The 18100-nt window shown below is 35.4% G+C and overlaps 1 protein-coding gene across 2 annotated transcripts in view; it reads left to right on the forward strand.

The window, feature by feature from the left end:
• NUDCD1 (NudC domain containing 1) overlaps positions 1-15736 on the forward strand; it is an 89407-nt gene extending 73671 nt beyond the window's left edge. For both annotated transcript variants that reach the window (XM_067711480.1, XM_067711479.1), the window contains 2 exons: positions 11715-11874; positions 13883-15736. In XM_067711480.1, coding sequence (XP_067567581.1) covers positions 11715-11874; positions 13883-14175 — 453 coding nt within the window. In that variant the 3' untranslated portion in view covers positions 14176-15736. The remainder of the gene's footprint in view (positions 1-11714; positions 11875-13882) is intronic.
• Positions 15737-18100: the final 2364 nt, after the last annotated feature.

Raw genomic sequence — 18100 nt, forward strand, 5'->3', positions numbered from 1 at the left:
AGGTCTGAAGTGGGTCTCTTGTAGACAGCAAATATATGGGTCTTGTTTTTGTATCCATTCAGCCAATCTGTGTCTTTTGGTGGGAGCATTTAGTCCATTTACATTTAAGGTAATTATCGATACGTATGGCAATAGGTTATTTATTTGGCATTAACAAAGAATGAGTTTTCCAAATAAATTGTCTAGTATAAATTACTTCTTCTAAGTGCTAAAACTATATTTAGAGCTTTTTTTTAATGGAATCTTACTAAAATTTATTATTTGCCCCAAATCTAATGTAGAGCATTCTGAAGAGAAAGTAACATTTTATAGATTGTCGAATGTCATCAGAGTGAATATTAATTACAATGCTGTATATGTCTATAGTAAAACCATTAGAAGCATTTGAAGTTAAGTTGGGTTCTTTACTCCCACGCTAAGTAGTCTCAGTGTACTCCATTTAAAAATTTCTTCTCTGGTTCTGCATGGTTTGTTTTTGTTCTTTCCACTGCTAATAAGCTATTGGGTATTATGCTTACCTTTGACAGTGTGTGCCCTAAACAGTCATCCTTTTCCTTCTTTCTTATTTGCTGTCGCATTTTGCTTTTGGCTACCAAGTTGTGAACTCAGTCGGATTTTTGGCATCTGTTCTTTTTTTTTTTGAAGCATAGTTGATTTCCAGTGTTGTGTTAATTTCTGCTGTACAACAAAGTGAATCAGTTATATATATATTTTTATATTATTTTCTATTGTGGTTTATCCCAGGATGTTGAATATTTTCCCTGTGCTATACAGTAGAACCTTCTTGTTTACCCATTCTATATGTAACAGTTTGCATCTACTAATCCCAAACTCCCAGTCCATCCCTCCCCCACCTGCCTTCCCTCTTGGCAACCACAAGTCTGTTCTATATGTCTGTGAGTCTGTTTCTCTTTCGTAAATAGGATCATTTGTGCCATTTTTTGATTCCACATATAAGTGATATGGTATTTGTCTGCTTATATGATAATTTCTAGATGCATCCATGTTGCTGCAAATGACATTATTTCGTTTTTTTATCTTTTTTTTGTGGTACGTGGGCCTCTCACTATTGTGGCCTCTCCCGTTGTAGAGCACAGGCTCCAGACGCGCAGGCTCAGCGGCCATGGCTCACTGGGCCAGCCGCTCTGCGGCATGTGGGATCCTCCCGGACCAGGGCAGGAACCCGTGTCCCCTGCATCAGCAGGCGGACTCTCAACCACTGCGCCACCGGGGAAGCCCCTATTTCGTTCTTTTTTATAGCTGAGTAGTATTCCATTGTATATATATACCACACCTTCTTTATCCATTCATCTGTTGATGGACATTTAGGTTGTTTGCATGTCTTGGGTATTGTGAATATTGCTTCTGTGAACATAGGGGTGCATGTATCTTTTTGAATTACAGTTTTATCTGGATATATGCCCAGGAGTGGGATTGCTGGATCATATGGTAATTGTACTTTAGTTTCCTGAGGAACCTCCATACTGTTTTCTACAGTGGCTGCACCAACTTACATTCCCACCAACAGTGTAGGAGGGTTCCCTTTTCTCCACACCCTCTCCAGCATTTGTTATTTGTAGACTTTTTAATGATGGCCATTCTGAGAAGCATGTGGTGGTACCTCATTGTGGTTTTGATTTGCATTTCTCTAACTAATTAGCGATGTTGTGCATAATTTCATGTGTCTATTGGCCATCCGTATTTCTTCTTTGGAGAAATGTCTCTTTAGGTCTTCTGCCCATTTTTCAATTGGATTGTTATCTTGTTGTCAAGTTGTATGAACTGCTTGTATATTTTGGAAATTAAGCGCTTGTCTGTTGCATTGTTTGCAAATATTTTCTCCCATTCTGTAGGTTGTCTTTTCGTTTTGTTTATGGTATCCTTTGTTGTGCAAAAACTTATGTTTGATTAGGTCCCATTTGTTTATTTTTGTTCTTATTTCTATTGCCTTGGGAGTCTGACCTAAGAAAACATTGGTATGATTTATGTCAGAGAATGTTTTGCCCATGATCTCTTCTAGGAGTTTTATGGTGCCTTGTCTTATATTTAAGTCTTTAAGAGTTTACTTTTGTGCATGGTGTAAGGGTTTGTTATAACTTCATTGATTTACATGCAACTGTTGAACTTTCCCAGCACCACTTGCTGAAAAGACTTCTTCCCATTTTATATTTTTGCCTCCTTTGTTGAAGATTAATTGATCATAGGTATGTGGGTTTATTTCTGGGCTCTCTATTCTGTTCCATTGATCCATAGGTCTGTTTTATGTGCCAGTATCACACTGTTTTGATTACTGTAGCTTTGTAGTATTGTCTGAAGTCTGGGGGGTGGTTTATGCCTCCCGCTTTGTTTTTTTCCCTCAGGATTGCTTTGGCAATTCTGGATATTTTATGGTTCCATATAAATTTTAGGATTATTTGTTCTAGTTGTGTGAAAAATGTCATAGGTAATTTGATAGAGATTGCACTAAATCTGTCGATTGCTTTGGGTAGTATGGCCATTTTAACAATATTAATTATTCCAATCCAAGAGCATGGGGTATCTTTCCATTTCTTTGAATAATCTGCAGTTTCCTTTGTTAATGTTTTATAGTTCTCAGCATATAAGTCTTTCACCTCCTTGGTGAGGTTTATTCCTAAGTATTTTATTTTGGGGTTGCTATTTTAAAAGGTTTTTTTTTCTTTTATTTTCCCTTTCTGATATTTCACTGTTGGTGTAAAGAAATGCAACCAATTTCTGTATGTTCATCTTGTATCCTGCTACCTTTCTGAATTCATTTATCAGTTCTATTAATTTTTTGTGTGGCGTCTTTAGGGTTTTCTATATATAGTATCATGTCATCTACATATGGTGACAATTTTCCCTCTTCCAATTTGGATACCTTTTATTTCTCTTGTCTGACTGCTGTGGCTAGAACTTCCAATACTATGTAGAATAGAAACGGTGAGAGTGGGCATCCTTGTCTTCCATATTTTTGTGGAATGCTTTCAGCTTTCACTGTTGAGTATTATTTTGACTGTGGGTTTGTTATAATTTTTATTATGTTGAGATATATTCCCTCTGTACCCACTTTGGTAAGAGTCTTTATCATGAATGGATGTTGAATGAATTTTGTCAAATGCTTTCCCTACATCTATTGAGATGATCATGTGGTTTTTATCTTTTCTTTTGTCCATGTGGTATATCACATTGATTGACTTACATATGTTGAACATCCTTGTGAACTTGGGATGAATCCCACTTGGTCATGGTGTAAGATCTTTTTTATGTGTTGTTGGATTTGGTTTGCTAGTATTTTTTTGAGAATTTTTGCATCTATATTCATCAAAGAAATTGGCCTGTAATTTTCTTTTTTGGTGGTGTCTTTGCTTTTGCTATCAGAATGATAGTGGCTTTGGGAGTGTTCCCTCCTCTTCAGTCTTTTGGGAGAGTTTGAGAAGGATGGGTAAAAGTTCTTTGTATGTTTGGTAGAGTTCGCCTGTGAAGCCATCTGGTCCTAGACTTTTGTTTGTAGATAATTTTTTTTAATTACAGATTCTATTTCACTTCTAATGATTGGTCTGTTCAAATTGTCTGTTTCTTCTTGATTCAGTTTTGGTGGGCTGTATGTTTCTAGAAAGTTGTCCATTTCTTCTAGGTTGTCGAATTTGTTGGCATATAATTGTTCATAGTATTCTTTTATGGTTTTTTTGTATTTCTGCGGCATCAGTTGAGATTTCTCCTTTTTCATTTCTTATTTTGTTTACCTTTCAAAGAAGCAGCTCTTGGTTTTATTGATTTTTTTCTATTGTTTTTTAATCTCTTATTTCCTCTCTGATCTTTATTATTTCTTTCCTTCTACTGACTTTAGGTTTTGTTTGTTCTTTTTCTTTTAGGTGGTAGGTTCGGTTTGAGATTTTCCTAGTATTTTGAGAAAGGCCTGTATTGCTATGAACTGCTCTAAGAACTGCTTTTGCTGCATCCCATAGATTTTGTATGGTTGTGTTTTCATTGTCATTTGTCTCCAGATATTTTTTAATTTCCTCATTGACCCGTTGCTTTTTTAGTATGTTGTTTGGTCTCCATGTAATCTTTTTCTCATTTCTTTTTCCATGGTTGATTTCTAGTTTCATGCCATTGTCAAAGATGCTTGAAATAATTTTTATACCAGATTTTGTTTTGCACCCTATTTGGTCAATCTTAGAGAATGTTCCATGTCCACTTGAAAAGAATGTGTATTCTGTGTTTTTTGGATGTAATCCTGAAAATGTCAATTAACTCTAACTGTTCTGTTGTATCATTTAGGATATCTTTGCCTTCTTGATTTTCTGTCTAGAATATCTGTCTATTGATGTGAGTGGGGTGTTAAAGTCTCCTACTATCATTGTATTCCCATCAGTTTCTCCCTTTATGTCTGTTAGTTTTTGTTTTATATACTTGGGTGCTCCTATATTAGGTACATATATGTTGACGAGTGTAAAGAGTGTAAAATCCTTTTTTTTTAACATCTTTATTGGCGTATAATTGCTTTACAATGGTGTGTTAGTTTCTGCTTTATAACAAAGTGAATCAGTTATACATATACACGTTCCCATTTCTCTTCCCTCCTGCATCTCCCTCCCTCCCACCCCTCCCTATCCCACCCCTCTAGGTGGTCACAAACCACCTTGCTGATCTCCCTGTGCTATGCGGCTGCTTCCTACTAGCTATCCACTTTACGCTTGGCAGTGTATATATGTCCAAGCCACTCTCTCACCTCGTCACAGCCTACCCCTCCCTCTCCACATAGTCCATGCTCTAGTAGGTCTCTGTCCTCTTCTTGTATTGATCCTTTTATCATTATATAGTGTCCTTCTTTGTTTTTATGGCCTTTGTTTTAAAGTCTGTTTTGTCTCATACGAGTATTGCAACCCGTGCTTTCCTGTCATTTCCGTTTGCGTGAAATATCTTTTTCCATCCCCTCAATCTATGTGTGTCCTTTGCCCTAAAGTGGATCTTATGTATGCAGCACAATGTACGGCTCTTGTTTATTTATCCAGTCTGCCATACAGTGTCTTTTGATTGGAGCATTCAGTCCATTGACATTTCAGGTAATTATTGATAACTATATTTATTGCCATTTAAACTTTGTTTGTTTTCCAGTTGATTCTGTTTCTTCTTTGTTTCTTTTTGTTGTTCTTTTTGTGGTTTGATGATTTCCTTTTATTTTATGCTTGTGTCCTTTATTTGGTTTTTGTCAATCTATTGTTATTGATTTGTGATTACCGTGTTTTTTCCAGTATGTTAACACCTTCCAATAGCTGCTTGCTTTAGACTGATAGTCATATAGGCTCAAACACATTCTAAAAAAAAAAACAATCTACATTTTCTTACTCTCCCCCACATTTTATGATTCTGATGTCCTCTTTTACATCTTTATGTTTATCCTTTTGCTGTCCCTTGTGTTTATCATCACTTTCACAAATAGCTTTTTTTTTTTTTTCTTTTTGATCTGTATACTGGCTTATTTAAGTGATTTACTTTCCAATTGTGAGCTTCTCTTTCCTATATCTTCTTGCTTCCATTCTATTTAGAGAAGACCTTTCACTATTTCTTTTAGGATAGGTTTAGTATTGCTTTAGTCTTTTGGTTTTTGCTTGACTGAGAAATTCTTTATCTCCCCTATTCTAAATGATAATGTTGCTGGGTAGAGTATTCTAGGTTGCAGATTTTTCTATTTTAAGACTTTGAATTGAACATCTTGTTCTTGATTCTCACAGGTTGATTCTTACAGGTAATTGCCAGATAATGAATAACATCTTATTTCCCTGTTTTGTCTGCTTCAAATTAATGATGATATGTCTTTGTTGTTCTTCAAACATTTTCTTTGCCTTATATTGAGTTTTTTTGTTTCTATAGCATCAAACAAAAAGTGCACTTAATTTGAATTGTACTTTTTAATTTTTGCACTTTATTTTCATTCAGTTAATTAACTTATTAGCAAAACTAGTTTGCTTCAGTTTGTAACCTTAATTCTGATTTTCTTTTTTGGACAAAATCCTTTCATCTGGACTTTCAAAGGTTGCAAAGAGCAGAGAAGACCTCTCATTACCTCAAGTCACAGATATTTAGTGTGAACATATGTGGAGACTATAAGGAATAGTGGAAACAATCTCTTTAGATCTCATAGAGAAATAGAAGGTCATTCTGTAAACAAATGCATTTGCAAGTTCGACCTAAAAGAGAAGGGAAACATTGTTTAGAAAATAGCACATAGTTCTGATGACAAGGTAATCTCCTTGTCTCCTGAGAATCAGTCAAGTGTCCCTTGCTGTCTACTGTAGTGCTGCGCCATTATCATCACATCACCATCTTCTTTACTTGCTTCTGCTGCTCATACCTCTGTGATTCACTTCCTACCTCATGATTTCTGCTTTCTGTAGTCTCTCTGGGTATGTCTTTTGCCTCTCTTTCTTATTGGCTGTATGTTTGTGTTTATTGTTCATTTTTGGCATTTAAGAAGAGGATTTACTGTTTTTGGCCAGCCACCATCCCCTATGGGAAGCACCTGTTCAAGAAAACACTTCAGTCTAACCATTTCATAAATCAATGGATAAAAGATGTTTGCCTTTAAGTTAGTTATCCACTCTGGTAGAAGCCAGGGCGTGGGATCCTACAGTTTGCCTACTTGGGTATATGGAAGCTCTTGTGGATACTGAACTATCACCAGTCTGCTCATTATAAGTGGCTTGCTTTTTAGGCAAGTTTGTAAACAGTGAGCAGGGGACTTCCAGTTCAGTCTAGGGTCTGGAAAGCTGGAAAGAGTGTCACTCCCAGTGTAACAACAAGAGAAGCCTGGATAATCTGTAGAATCATTACTTAAAAAAAAATTTTCAGCGATCTGAGGTTACAGTGCAATCAACTAGCTTGAAATCCAAGGGAAAAACAGGTACCACCAAGGAGAGACTGGATAGGAGAGCTGGTTCATCTGAACATAGGAAGAAGAAAGGATTGCCATATAAGTGGGTAAGGAAAATCCAACAAACTGCTAAAAGCCTAGTGGGGGCTAACAAGAAAGTATAGAACCCATGGGATTTACAGATCCTCTTTATGGACCTCGACCAGGGCCTGATGCGGAAGACGGGGAGCAGGGGAGGAGCCGGACAGGGGGAAAGCCACCCTGGTGATGCAGCATTGGAGGAGGGAAGTATCTTCTGCCTTGAAAGAAGAATGAAGTCCTGCCTGGTTTATTTTCCTTAAGTAGCAAAAGCCTTAAACTGCTGAGGGAACAGCATTAGATCTTATCCTAAGGGCTCAGAAGAAGACCCACGGCAGCCGGGGGAAAATAAAAATAACTTTAAAACACCACTGCTATGCCTGGGGCAGGGGCAGGAAATCAAGGGTAGATTATCAGAATTCTCCTACCACTGGAGATGAGGCAGTATCACTAAAAAGGCCCAAACCCAAGGACACAAGGCCCACTACTGAAGCTGAACCAAGAGAACCCTCTGCCTGTATCCTTCCATCCACCATCATCAAGGCTGAGAAGCACCAAGTAACAGGCAATAATAATCTACCACTAGGGAAGGAGTAAGAGCATAGAGAGACTCTGAAATGCGGATGTATGGTGAAGGCCTAAAGTTAGGGGTGGAACAGTGCAGTTGGGGAAAATCCTCCAGCATCTCAGTCCCCACCAGAGTGCAAAGTACACTGAAGGAATTTGAAGTTGGTGATGCACTGAAGGTAACCATAGCAACAACAGAATTCAAGCTCAGATCAGCCCTTTCTCAACCTCCCTCTGTCATGACCACCCACACGAATGGCCTAGCAGAAGAAATGTGTCCATCACCAGGCATAAATACTGCTTACCTCAGTCTCTACAGTTTTTTACATCCAGTATTCAGTCAAAGGTTACAAGACACACAAAAAGAAGTAAAACACACAAAAAGAAGTAAAAAATATCCTGCTGTCAAGAAACAAGGGGAAACAAACCAGACTCAGAGATGACCCCTATTTTGGAACTGCCAGACAAAGGATTTAAAATAACTGTGGTTAATATGTTAAAGCCTCTAGTAGAAAAGGTGAATAAATTAATTAATACAGAATTTTAGCAGAGAGAAACTGTAAAAGAGTCGATTAAAAATGCTTGAAGTTTAAAAAAAAAAAACCCACAGCAACAAGAGAAGAATGCCTTCAACAAACTCATCAGTATACTCAATACATCTGAGGGGAAAAAAAAATCAGTAACCTTGAAGACTGATTTCAGTTCTGCTAATTTTTACTAACCTAAGAGGGTGGAAGTGGGGTGGGATTAAAAACAAACAAAAAAACAGAGCATCCAAGAGCTGTGGGGCAATATCAGATGGTCTACTATACATCTAGTTGGAATCCCAGAAGGGACATGGAACATTTGCCAAAATAGACCATATTCTGGGCCATAAAATAAATGTCAATAAATTTAAAAGAATAAGAATCATGAACAGAATGTTCTCTGGCCATAACAGAATTAAATTAGAAATTAATAATAGAAAAATCTGGAAAATCCACAAGTATTTGGAAATTAAATACATTTCTGAATAACCTACGAGTCATAGTGGAACTCACAAGGAAGTAGGAAATATTTTGAATCGAACGAAAATGAAACAGCACATATGGGATGCAGCTAAAGCAGTGCTTAGAAGGAAATTTATGGCATTACATGTTATATTACAATAGAAAAAGTGTCTCAATTTTATAATTTAAGCTTCCATCTTAAACCAGGAAAAGAAGAGCAAACCAAGTCTAAAGCAAGTAGGAGGAAGGAAACTTTCAAAGAGCAGAAATGAGTGAAACTGAAAATAATGAAACCAATGAAAAGATCAAAATTGGTAAGTCTCTAGGCAGAGTAACCAAGGAAAAAGAACACAAATTACCATATCAGAAATAAAAATGGACATGTCAGGACAAGTCCAAAAGACAGTAAAGTGTAATAATGGGATGTTATAAACAACTCTATTTTCATGTATTTGACAATTTAAGTGAAGCTAATTCCTTGAAAGACAAGCATTACCACAGTTCACTGAAAAAGAAACAGATAACCTTAATAGTCTTATATCTGTTAAAGAGACTGAATTTATTGTTAGGAACCTTCTGACAAATCTCCAGACCTAGGATGCTTCACTGGTGTGCTCTACCGAATGAACACACAATACCAATTCTATACTTCAAGAAAATAGAAGAGGAAGGAATACCTCCCACCTTGTTTTATAAGGCCAGCATTACCCTGATAGCAAAGACATGACAGAAAGGAAAACAGGAAAAAAATTAAAAACCACACCAGTATCCCTCATGAATATAGATCAAAAGTCCTCAGTAAAATATTAGTAAATGAAATCCAGCAGTAAGTAAAAAGGATAATACATCATGACCAAGTAGTGTTTACCCAGGGAATTCAAGGCTGATTCATCAACATTCAAGTATCAATCAACATAATTCAGTGTATCATCAGACTAAAGAAGAAAAATATTTGACCATTCTAGTAGATGCAGAAAAAGAACTGACAAAACTTCGTATCTGTTTATGATAAAAGTGCTTAGCAAACTAGGAGTTGAAGGTGACTGCCTCCTTGAAAAACCTAGTGTTAACATCGTATTTCATGGTAAAAATACTAGAATGCTTTCCCCTAAGATTGGTAACAGGCGGGCTTCCCTGGTGGCGCAGTGGTTGGGAGTCCGCCTGCCAATGGCAGGGGACATGGGTTCGTGCCCGGTCTGGGAGGATCCCACATGCCGCGGAGCGGCTGGGCCCGTGCGCCGTGGCCGCTGAGCCTGCGCATCCGGAGCCTGTGCAAAAGATAGGCAAGGGTGTTTGCCCTCATTACTCCTAGTCAGCATCATGCTGGAGCTCCTAGCTAGTGCAGTGAGGCAAGAAAAAGTAGTAAAAGGTATAAAGAATTATCAAGAGGTTTCAGTAACTACCATGAGAAAGATGAAACCATTTTTAGGTGTTATCTTAAAAGCAGTGTTTATCTGCAGTTCCTTTGTCTACTCTTAGCTTGCAACCTTTGAATGGAATTATAAATTTTCCTAACATGGCTGCTGACCAACCTAATAAGTATCATACATCTTAAGTGGTGTAATCTTTTTTATTTATCTGTATGGAATACTTGATTTTAAAATGAAGAATAGGAAGGCTAGAATTTATTAAATGAATATCACACAGTCTCTTCCTACATAAAGAAAAAATTATCTCATTTAAAGGGAGTGTTTTATCTCACAGTAAATTATATTTGCAGTTAGTTAGTTCCATCAGACTAGTGTATTATAATTTGTAAAACTTACAGATAATTAGTTTTGAGTATATTTAAAGCATCCCAATCTTATTTGAGGAATAATGTGTCCACTTTCTGAGGGGCAGATCCACAAACTATTTGCTGAAACATGCATTAATGGAAAGTATAAAACTGAAAGTAATGAGAACACAGTTGAAACTACAGAAAAACTGAATTTGACAATAAAACTTACTGTAAAATGTAATATAAAAGGCCAGTCAGTTGGCAGTGATTTTGAAAATAAACCTCACTTAGCCAGTGTTTATCAGGAGCAAAGGGAGAGAAGAAATAGTCTGTGAACACTGTGTGCCAGCCTGTTCCCCTTCTGCAGAGAACAAGTACCGGCCCCACCCAAAAGCCCTATCCCTTGGCATTGCTGCAGCAACACAAATTAGGTTGCTCTGTCTCTGGATGCTCCTGTGACCAGTAGCCTGTGTGGGAGAGCCACTTCACAGCTTTCCCTATTGAACACAGGTCAGGTCTCCACCTTTAATTTCAACTCAACATTTTATTCTCCAGTCTGCTCTAAAACTCATGGAAGCAATTCATTGTTTATTAAGTGCTATGCATACTTTATGTTTTCTATATTTGATATGATTTTTGTTGGTTTTTAGGCATTTTTAACTCTGATAAACAGCATTTGTAATGAAGAATGTCACTGCAACCTCTTTCCATTAAAAAAAAGTATTCCTATAGATGGAATCCAGTTATGAGCCTCAACCTAATGAGTCTGTAGTAAAATGAGTTCCTTTAGCCATCAATATTGCAATAAAATTATTAACATAATGAACATTCTTGACATTTTATTGTAAATAGACAATACAAAGTCAATAATTTGTAAACAGATCTGCGTTTGAATCCTAGCATTGTGATTTTTCTGTGTAGCCTAGAATAAGTTACTCAAGCTCTCTCAAGTATATTCTTCCATCTATGAAGATAATAGCCTTGTGGGTTATTGATGTTAATATTTATAACGTGTCTGGCACATAGATTGTGCTCATAAATCATAGTACCTATCGCTGTTCTTGGTAGTTATTATTACAAGTTAGCATTTGTAAACTTCATATTTGTATTCTGTGGTTTAAAAAATATTCTGCCTATAAAATTGGTGCTTTATAGCATGTTGTAAACGAGTTACGAACAGTTGACAAATACTATAGTGTAGTGGTTAAGAACATAGACTCCAGATTCAAATCTCAGCGGCACAACTTACTACCAGGCTGACCATGGGCAAGTTACTTAAATCCTTTGTGCGTCACTTTCCTCAGCTTTAAGACAGACCTAACAATAGCACATTTCTCCCAGGAGCATTATGAAGATTTATTAATCAGTTTTAGGTGTGTAAAAAGTTTAGAACAGTTGTTGACATGTAGTTCTGTGTGTCAGCTGTCATCCGTATTATTATTAATTTGTTGTTGAGTAAATGATTTTTTGTCACTTTTTATTTCAGGTGAATCTTGGAAGCAACCAGTACCTTTTCTCTGTCATAGTGGATCCCAAAGAAATGCCCTGCTTCTGTCTGCGCCATGATGTTGATGCCCTTCTCTGGCAACCACACTCTGGCAACCAAGACGATATGTGGGAGCATATCGCAACTTTCAATGCTTTAGGTATAAGCAAGCTCTTTGACAACTTTTTCCTTTATATTGAAAATTAGTCAATTCTTTTTAAGTTTTTGGGTTTGTTTAAATTTGAGCTGTCCTAAGTATGCTTGGATTGATTTGTGCTATAATTTGGTTGCTTGCACATAGTTGATGAATGTTAGTACTTTTGGAACAGTAGGACTAATTTGTTTTTATGCTTGTGCAGAAGATCAGCACAGAATAGAAATCAAAGTGGTTATCTAACTGCATGAATCATTCTAATCAGTTATTTGCTTATTCCAACTAAGCTATACAATATCAGAATATGAACAAGGGGCTTGACAGTACCCTACATGGAACTTGTATTCAGGTTTCTTCAGAGTAGTCTTCGGTAATCATGGAATTGCTCTAAGGTAAAGCACATTATGAGACATCTTTCATGGAACTTATGTGAAAAACAGCCATTATAATGAAAACACTTAGGGAAGATGATGATAAGCAGAAATGAAATTTATTCTGTAGGATAAAAGGGAAAATACTGGTTTTAAAACTAGAGCTTGAAACATTTTGAGCTACATAATTGTAGACTTACGCAATAATTGATTTAATGATAAAATAATACATTAGTATTGTGTGGGAGAAATTTTTTATATGAATTGACCACAGCTATTGCTTTATTGAAAGGTTATTTTAAACTGCCAGCAGGAAGTAAAATTATGCATTGTGATTGCTGTATATGTACAACCCTAATTGTAGAGGAGATTTTTTTCAATTATCCCTTATAGTTAATAATATGGGCTGTTAAACTGGTAATTCAGACTCCAAATGGATTTTTGTGACCTGAAATAAAGTTTGAATAATTTAGCCACATAATTTCTAGTTCTACTAAAATTCCTGATTTTTTATTCTATTTTTTTCAGTAAGAGGGAAAGCTTTATCTTAATTTTCAGATATTCCTTTTGTATCCCTAAATCCCCTAGTATAATGGAATTCTATTATGCTTGCGTTTAAGTTAAATCAACATTACATTAGATGTGTAGTCTTGAGATGTTATATATACATTATTTCGTCAAGATTAGCCTGGAGAGCTAAATCTAGGCTCTCAAATAGGTGTCTGTGTCCTTTCTAATTTTTCCTCCTCAAGCCCTGGCTTAATATTAAAAAACCAGCATTGATCTGCCTGTGCTCAGTGGTTCCTTTGCTCATTCATTGTTTGATGAGGTCTCAATTTACATTAGTGTTATATTTCCTCTCTCACATGTTATAATGTTCAGTAATCATGTCCCAATCTGAAGATTCTAGTTTTTATTTCAGAACATAAATGCTCTTTTAGACTATAAAGATAATTTTTAAAAAGATTATTTCAAAGTTTAATTAGTTTTCAAGGGATATCCCAATGGAATTTTTTAAAATAGATACTTGAATTTTCTTTGAATTTGTAGTGGTCTCAAGGCTCTGCTTCTTCTGAGAGGTGAAGTACAAATCCTGTTAGTGTTGGTATTTGTGTATAAAAATACCACTAACATTACAGAAATAATGGGAATGCACTGTGCATATTAGTACCTTTGGGGATGGGGTCTGCATTATAACACACTCCTAAAATAACTTTATAATACATCCTATAAACATTTTCCCATTTATTTGATAAGAAGATGCTGTAATGCCACATCTCTGATTGATGTACTCTATTATTTAAAGATATTTTGGCATGTTTTTAGTGTGTTAGATTTTTAATGTTTTAATTATTCATGGAAATTAGATAGGAACTATATTGTGCTTTTTTTTGAAGGGATGAAACACTATTTTGTTCCTTAGGAATTAATGCTTTAATTTTGCACCATTTGGGAGAGACTGATTGTGGCTAGTCATTAATGGCTCAGAATTTAACCACTGTTGAGTATCTGTGATATATATTTTTATTTAATCCTTTCAATTTATAATAAGATTTATGAACTATTAAATGTTAAGTCACTGTTTTTCCCCTTCTGTTTAATATATAGTTTTTCTCTTTTTTTTGTCTCATATTTCTTGGCAGGCTACGTCCAAGCATCAAAGAGAGACAAAAAATTTTTTGCCTGTGCTCCAAATTACTCTTACGCAGCCCTTTGCGAGTGCCTTCGACGAGTTTTCATCTATCGTCAGCCCACTCCCATGTCCACTGTACTTTACAATAGGAAGGAAGGCAGGCAAGTAGGGCAGGTTGCTAAGCAGCAAGTAGCAAGCCTAGAAACCAGTGATCCTATTTTAGGCTTTCAAGCAACAAATGAGAGATTATTTGTTCTCACTACCAAAAACCTCTTTTTAATAAAGGTAAATACAGAGAATTAATTACTCCAACATGTTGGCTTCTCTGTACTGGAAAAGTATTCAGTGGTAGCTGGAAGGCTGGGCAGTTGTGCTGTAATCTGTTAAGTTTTTATTGTGTTAAAATTATCTTGTATGAATTTATTTTTTAAAGGATATTGGAAATATATTCGAGATTATGAGTCTATAAAAGCTATGGAATGAAGCTGCAAATTTAGAGAAAATTAGCTTCTGTAAAAAATGTAAAGATAGTATTAGCAAGTATAATTAATTTTTTAAAAACAGGCTAGAATCTCATCTTTTATATGAAAGATGTACAATTCATGTTTAAATAAAAATATTTATCATGTATTCTTTGTTCACTGATACAGTTTCTACTTCTTTACCTATAGAATGTATAGGATAATGGTTAAAGTGTTGATTCTTGTAAATACTTTTTAAATGGACTGAATAGCTGGGGTAGAGGGAGAAATATAACAGGTACAGCAGGTCTAGTACTGTTAAAGTTTGCTGAGAGACCTTAAGTGTTTTTTCATATTAAATATAACTTTATTTAACTTTTATCCATTTGGTCTTCCACAGACATAAATAAAGAGATGATAAGGTTCTACGAAGTGTAGCTCTTATCCATTGCCATATAACAAACCACTCCAAAACTCAGTGGCTTAAAACAGGATGTTTTATAATTTTTCATGGTTCATTGACTTGACTGTCTCTGGTCTGCATGGCCTTTCCTCCTCCAGTAGGCTAGACCATGTTTCTTCCCATGACAGAAAAAAACATTACAAGAGGGCAAGCCCTAATGTACAAGAGTTTATCAAGCCTGCACTTGCATCATATTTGCTCATCTTCCATTGAACAAAGCAATTCTAGAGTCAGTGTGAGAGTGGAGTACACAAGGATACAGATAGCAGGTGGTATGATTCACTGGGAGCCATTTATGTAGCAGTCTCCCATACAAATTATAATTCATCCTGGTAGTTCTCCTTACATTTCTACAGTTAAGAAAAAAGTAATCCTGTTTGTTTATACATTAAATATGTTTTGCCATGAATTTTAGCTTCTTATATTATTTCCTTGGATTTCTTTTGGTGTGCATTTACCTGGAAAATTGTTTACTTTTATACCATTTTTGTATACTTCTTATATATACTTCATGTTAAATTTTATATTATAATAGGGGAATTGAGACTTTAATATAAGAGGCAGAAAATGAAGAAAAGAGTACAAGATAGGAAACATTTGTTCCTAACATATCTCTTGCCTATCTAGACAAGGGTTTGGCTGAATTAAATTTTAGTGAAAGAAGGAAAAGTAAGTTTGAGAGACAGAAAAGGAGGAAAAAGATGGGGATTACATGCATGTTCTAAACACTATGTCAGAAAGCGGTTTCCTGGAGAGAAGTATTGGGACGCTAGATAAAAAGTTGGGAAAAGTCCTGAGAACTGGTAGTGACAGTGGAGTCCTAATGGAACTCTGTTAGTACTAGGAAAGAGGACTAGAGAGCTATCAAGCATCAAGAGATCATGAACACAGAAAAAAAAAAAAAAGTATGGCTGAACCAAAAAACAAAACAGTGATATTTGCAGAACTTTTTAGTGTCATTGTAAAATTTAATGAAACAAGACTATTTTGACAGTGAACTATTAAAAGCCTTTGTTATGTGATAGTACATTTACATTTTCTTTAAAATTTACCTCAGAGATCATAAATACCCTCTTAGGGAATTTAAGAAAAATACAGATTAATGTGGTGCTTAATTAACCATATGACAATATATATATGCAAATTTACATATGGTAATTTCTTTCCTTTGTATATGTGATTTTTAACATGATTAATGTTGAATTGAAACCTATCAGGATAACTAGTCCTAAATATTTTTGCATATTGATCTATGTTAAGAGAGTAACAGGTCTAGAGCAGTGATTCCAAGTAATGTTTTCTTGAAATGTTTCAAGGATTCCACAAATATTTAACTCAGTTTGAATAATGTTCTAAAGAGATATATACAAGTGCTATGAACGTAGTAGCTTGTGTTTTGTTGATTTTTTTATCATAAATTATAAATGGGAATTTATAAAACATTTATGATAGTAATAAATAGTATTTTGTGTTTTTCATATGGAGTCATTTAACAATATTCATTATATCAACGTTTAGTAAGCATCAGCTATGTACCATAACATATTTTCAGGGCTAATGATAATACAGTGTTAAGTTAAAGACAGATATTCTAGTGGTTTCCAGGTGAATTTTCTCTCTGAGTAAAGAAGTAGGTGGGGGGTAGGTGGAGTTGCTCTATTAGAAAGACATTTAACCAGGTCTGGAACCCATATGAGAACAAACAAAAGAGTTGCCAGTGGGAAGGGTCAGGAAGAGGATAATAAAGTTCAAAAAATTAACCAAAGAAAAGTATCATAAGGGACTACTATGAACAATTATATGCTAACAACTTTGTAACACAGAAAATGGATAAATTCCTAGAAACATATAACCTATCAAGACTGAATCATGCAGAAATAGAAAATCTTAATAGACTGATTACTAGTAAGGAGTAATAAAAAACCTCCCAACAAACAAAAGACCAGGACCAGATGGCTTGACTGGTGAATTCTACCAAACATTTAAAGAATTAATACCAATTCTTCCCAAACTCTTCCAAATATACAGAAGAGGGAACCCATCCAAACTCATTTGAGGTGGCCAGCATTACCCTGATACCAAAACTATACCAGGAATGCCACAAGTAAAGAAACTTACAGGCCAATATCCCTGATGAACATAGATATTAAAATTCTCAATAAAATATTAGCAAACCAAACTCACAATATATCAAAAGGATTACACACCATGATCAAGTGGGATTTATTATAGGGATGTAAGGATGATTGAATATTTGCTAATCAATGAACGTGATACATCACATTAATTTAGATACAGAAAAAGCATTTGACAAATTTCAACATCCATTTATGATAAAAAGTCTCAACAAAGTGAGTATAGAGGGAACATACCGCAACATAATAAAGGCCGTATATGACAAGCCTACAGCTAACATTATACTCAATGATGAAAAGTGAAATCTTTCCCTCTAAGGTCAGGAACAAGACAAGGATGCCCACTCTCGGCACTTTTATTCAACATAATATTGGAAGTCCCAGCCATAGCAATTAGATGAAACTAAAGGTGTCCAAGTTGGAAAGGAAGAAGTAAAACTCACTATTCACAGATGACATGACTATATATATTAAACACTAAAGACTCCACCAAAAAAACTTAGATCCAATGAATTAGGTAAAGTTGCAGATAAAAAAAATCAATATACAAAAATCTGTTGTGTTCCTATACACTAATAACAAACCATCAGAGAAATAAAGCAATCCCATTTACAATTGCATTAAAAAAGAACAAAATACTTACAAATAAATTTAGTCAAGGAGGTGAAAGAAACTGAAGAAGACAAAATAAATACGAAGGCATCCCATGCTCACGGATTGGGAGCAAATGTTACTCAGAGCTATCTACAGCTCTAATGCAATCCCTGTTAAAATTCTAATGGGATTTTTCACAAAAATAGAACAAACCTGAAATTTATATGCAACCACAAAAGACTATAAAAATCCAAAGCAGTCTCTTAAGAAAAACAATGGTGGAGGCATCATGCTCCCTGATTTCAAACTGTATTACAGAGCTATGGTAATCGAAACAGTATGGTATTGGCATAAAAACAGACACAAAGATCACTGAAACAAAATAGCCCAGAAATAAACCCACCCATATATATGGTCGATTAATTTATGACAAGAGTCAGTAATATACCAAGGGGAAAGGAAAATTTCTTCAATAAATGGTTTGGCAAAACTGGACATCCACACACAAACGAATGAAAATAGACCACTGTCTTACACTATACACAGTAACTCAAAATGGATTAAAGTCTTGAATG

Source organism: Pseudorca crassidens, chromosome 17, assembly GCF_039906515.1.
Source record: "Pseudorca crassidens isolate mPseCra1 chromosome 17, mPseCra1.hap1, whole genome shotgun sequence".
NCBI classification, from domain to species: Eukaryota; Metazoa; Chordata; class Mammalia; order Artiodactyla; family Delphinidae; genus Pseudorca; species Pseudorca crassidens.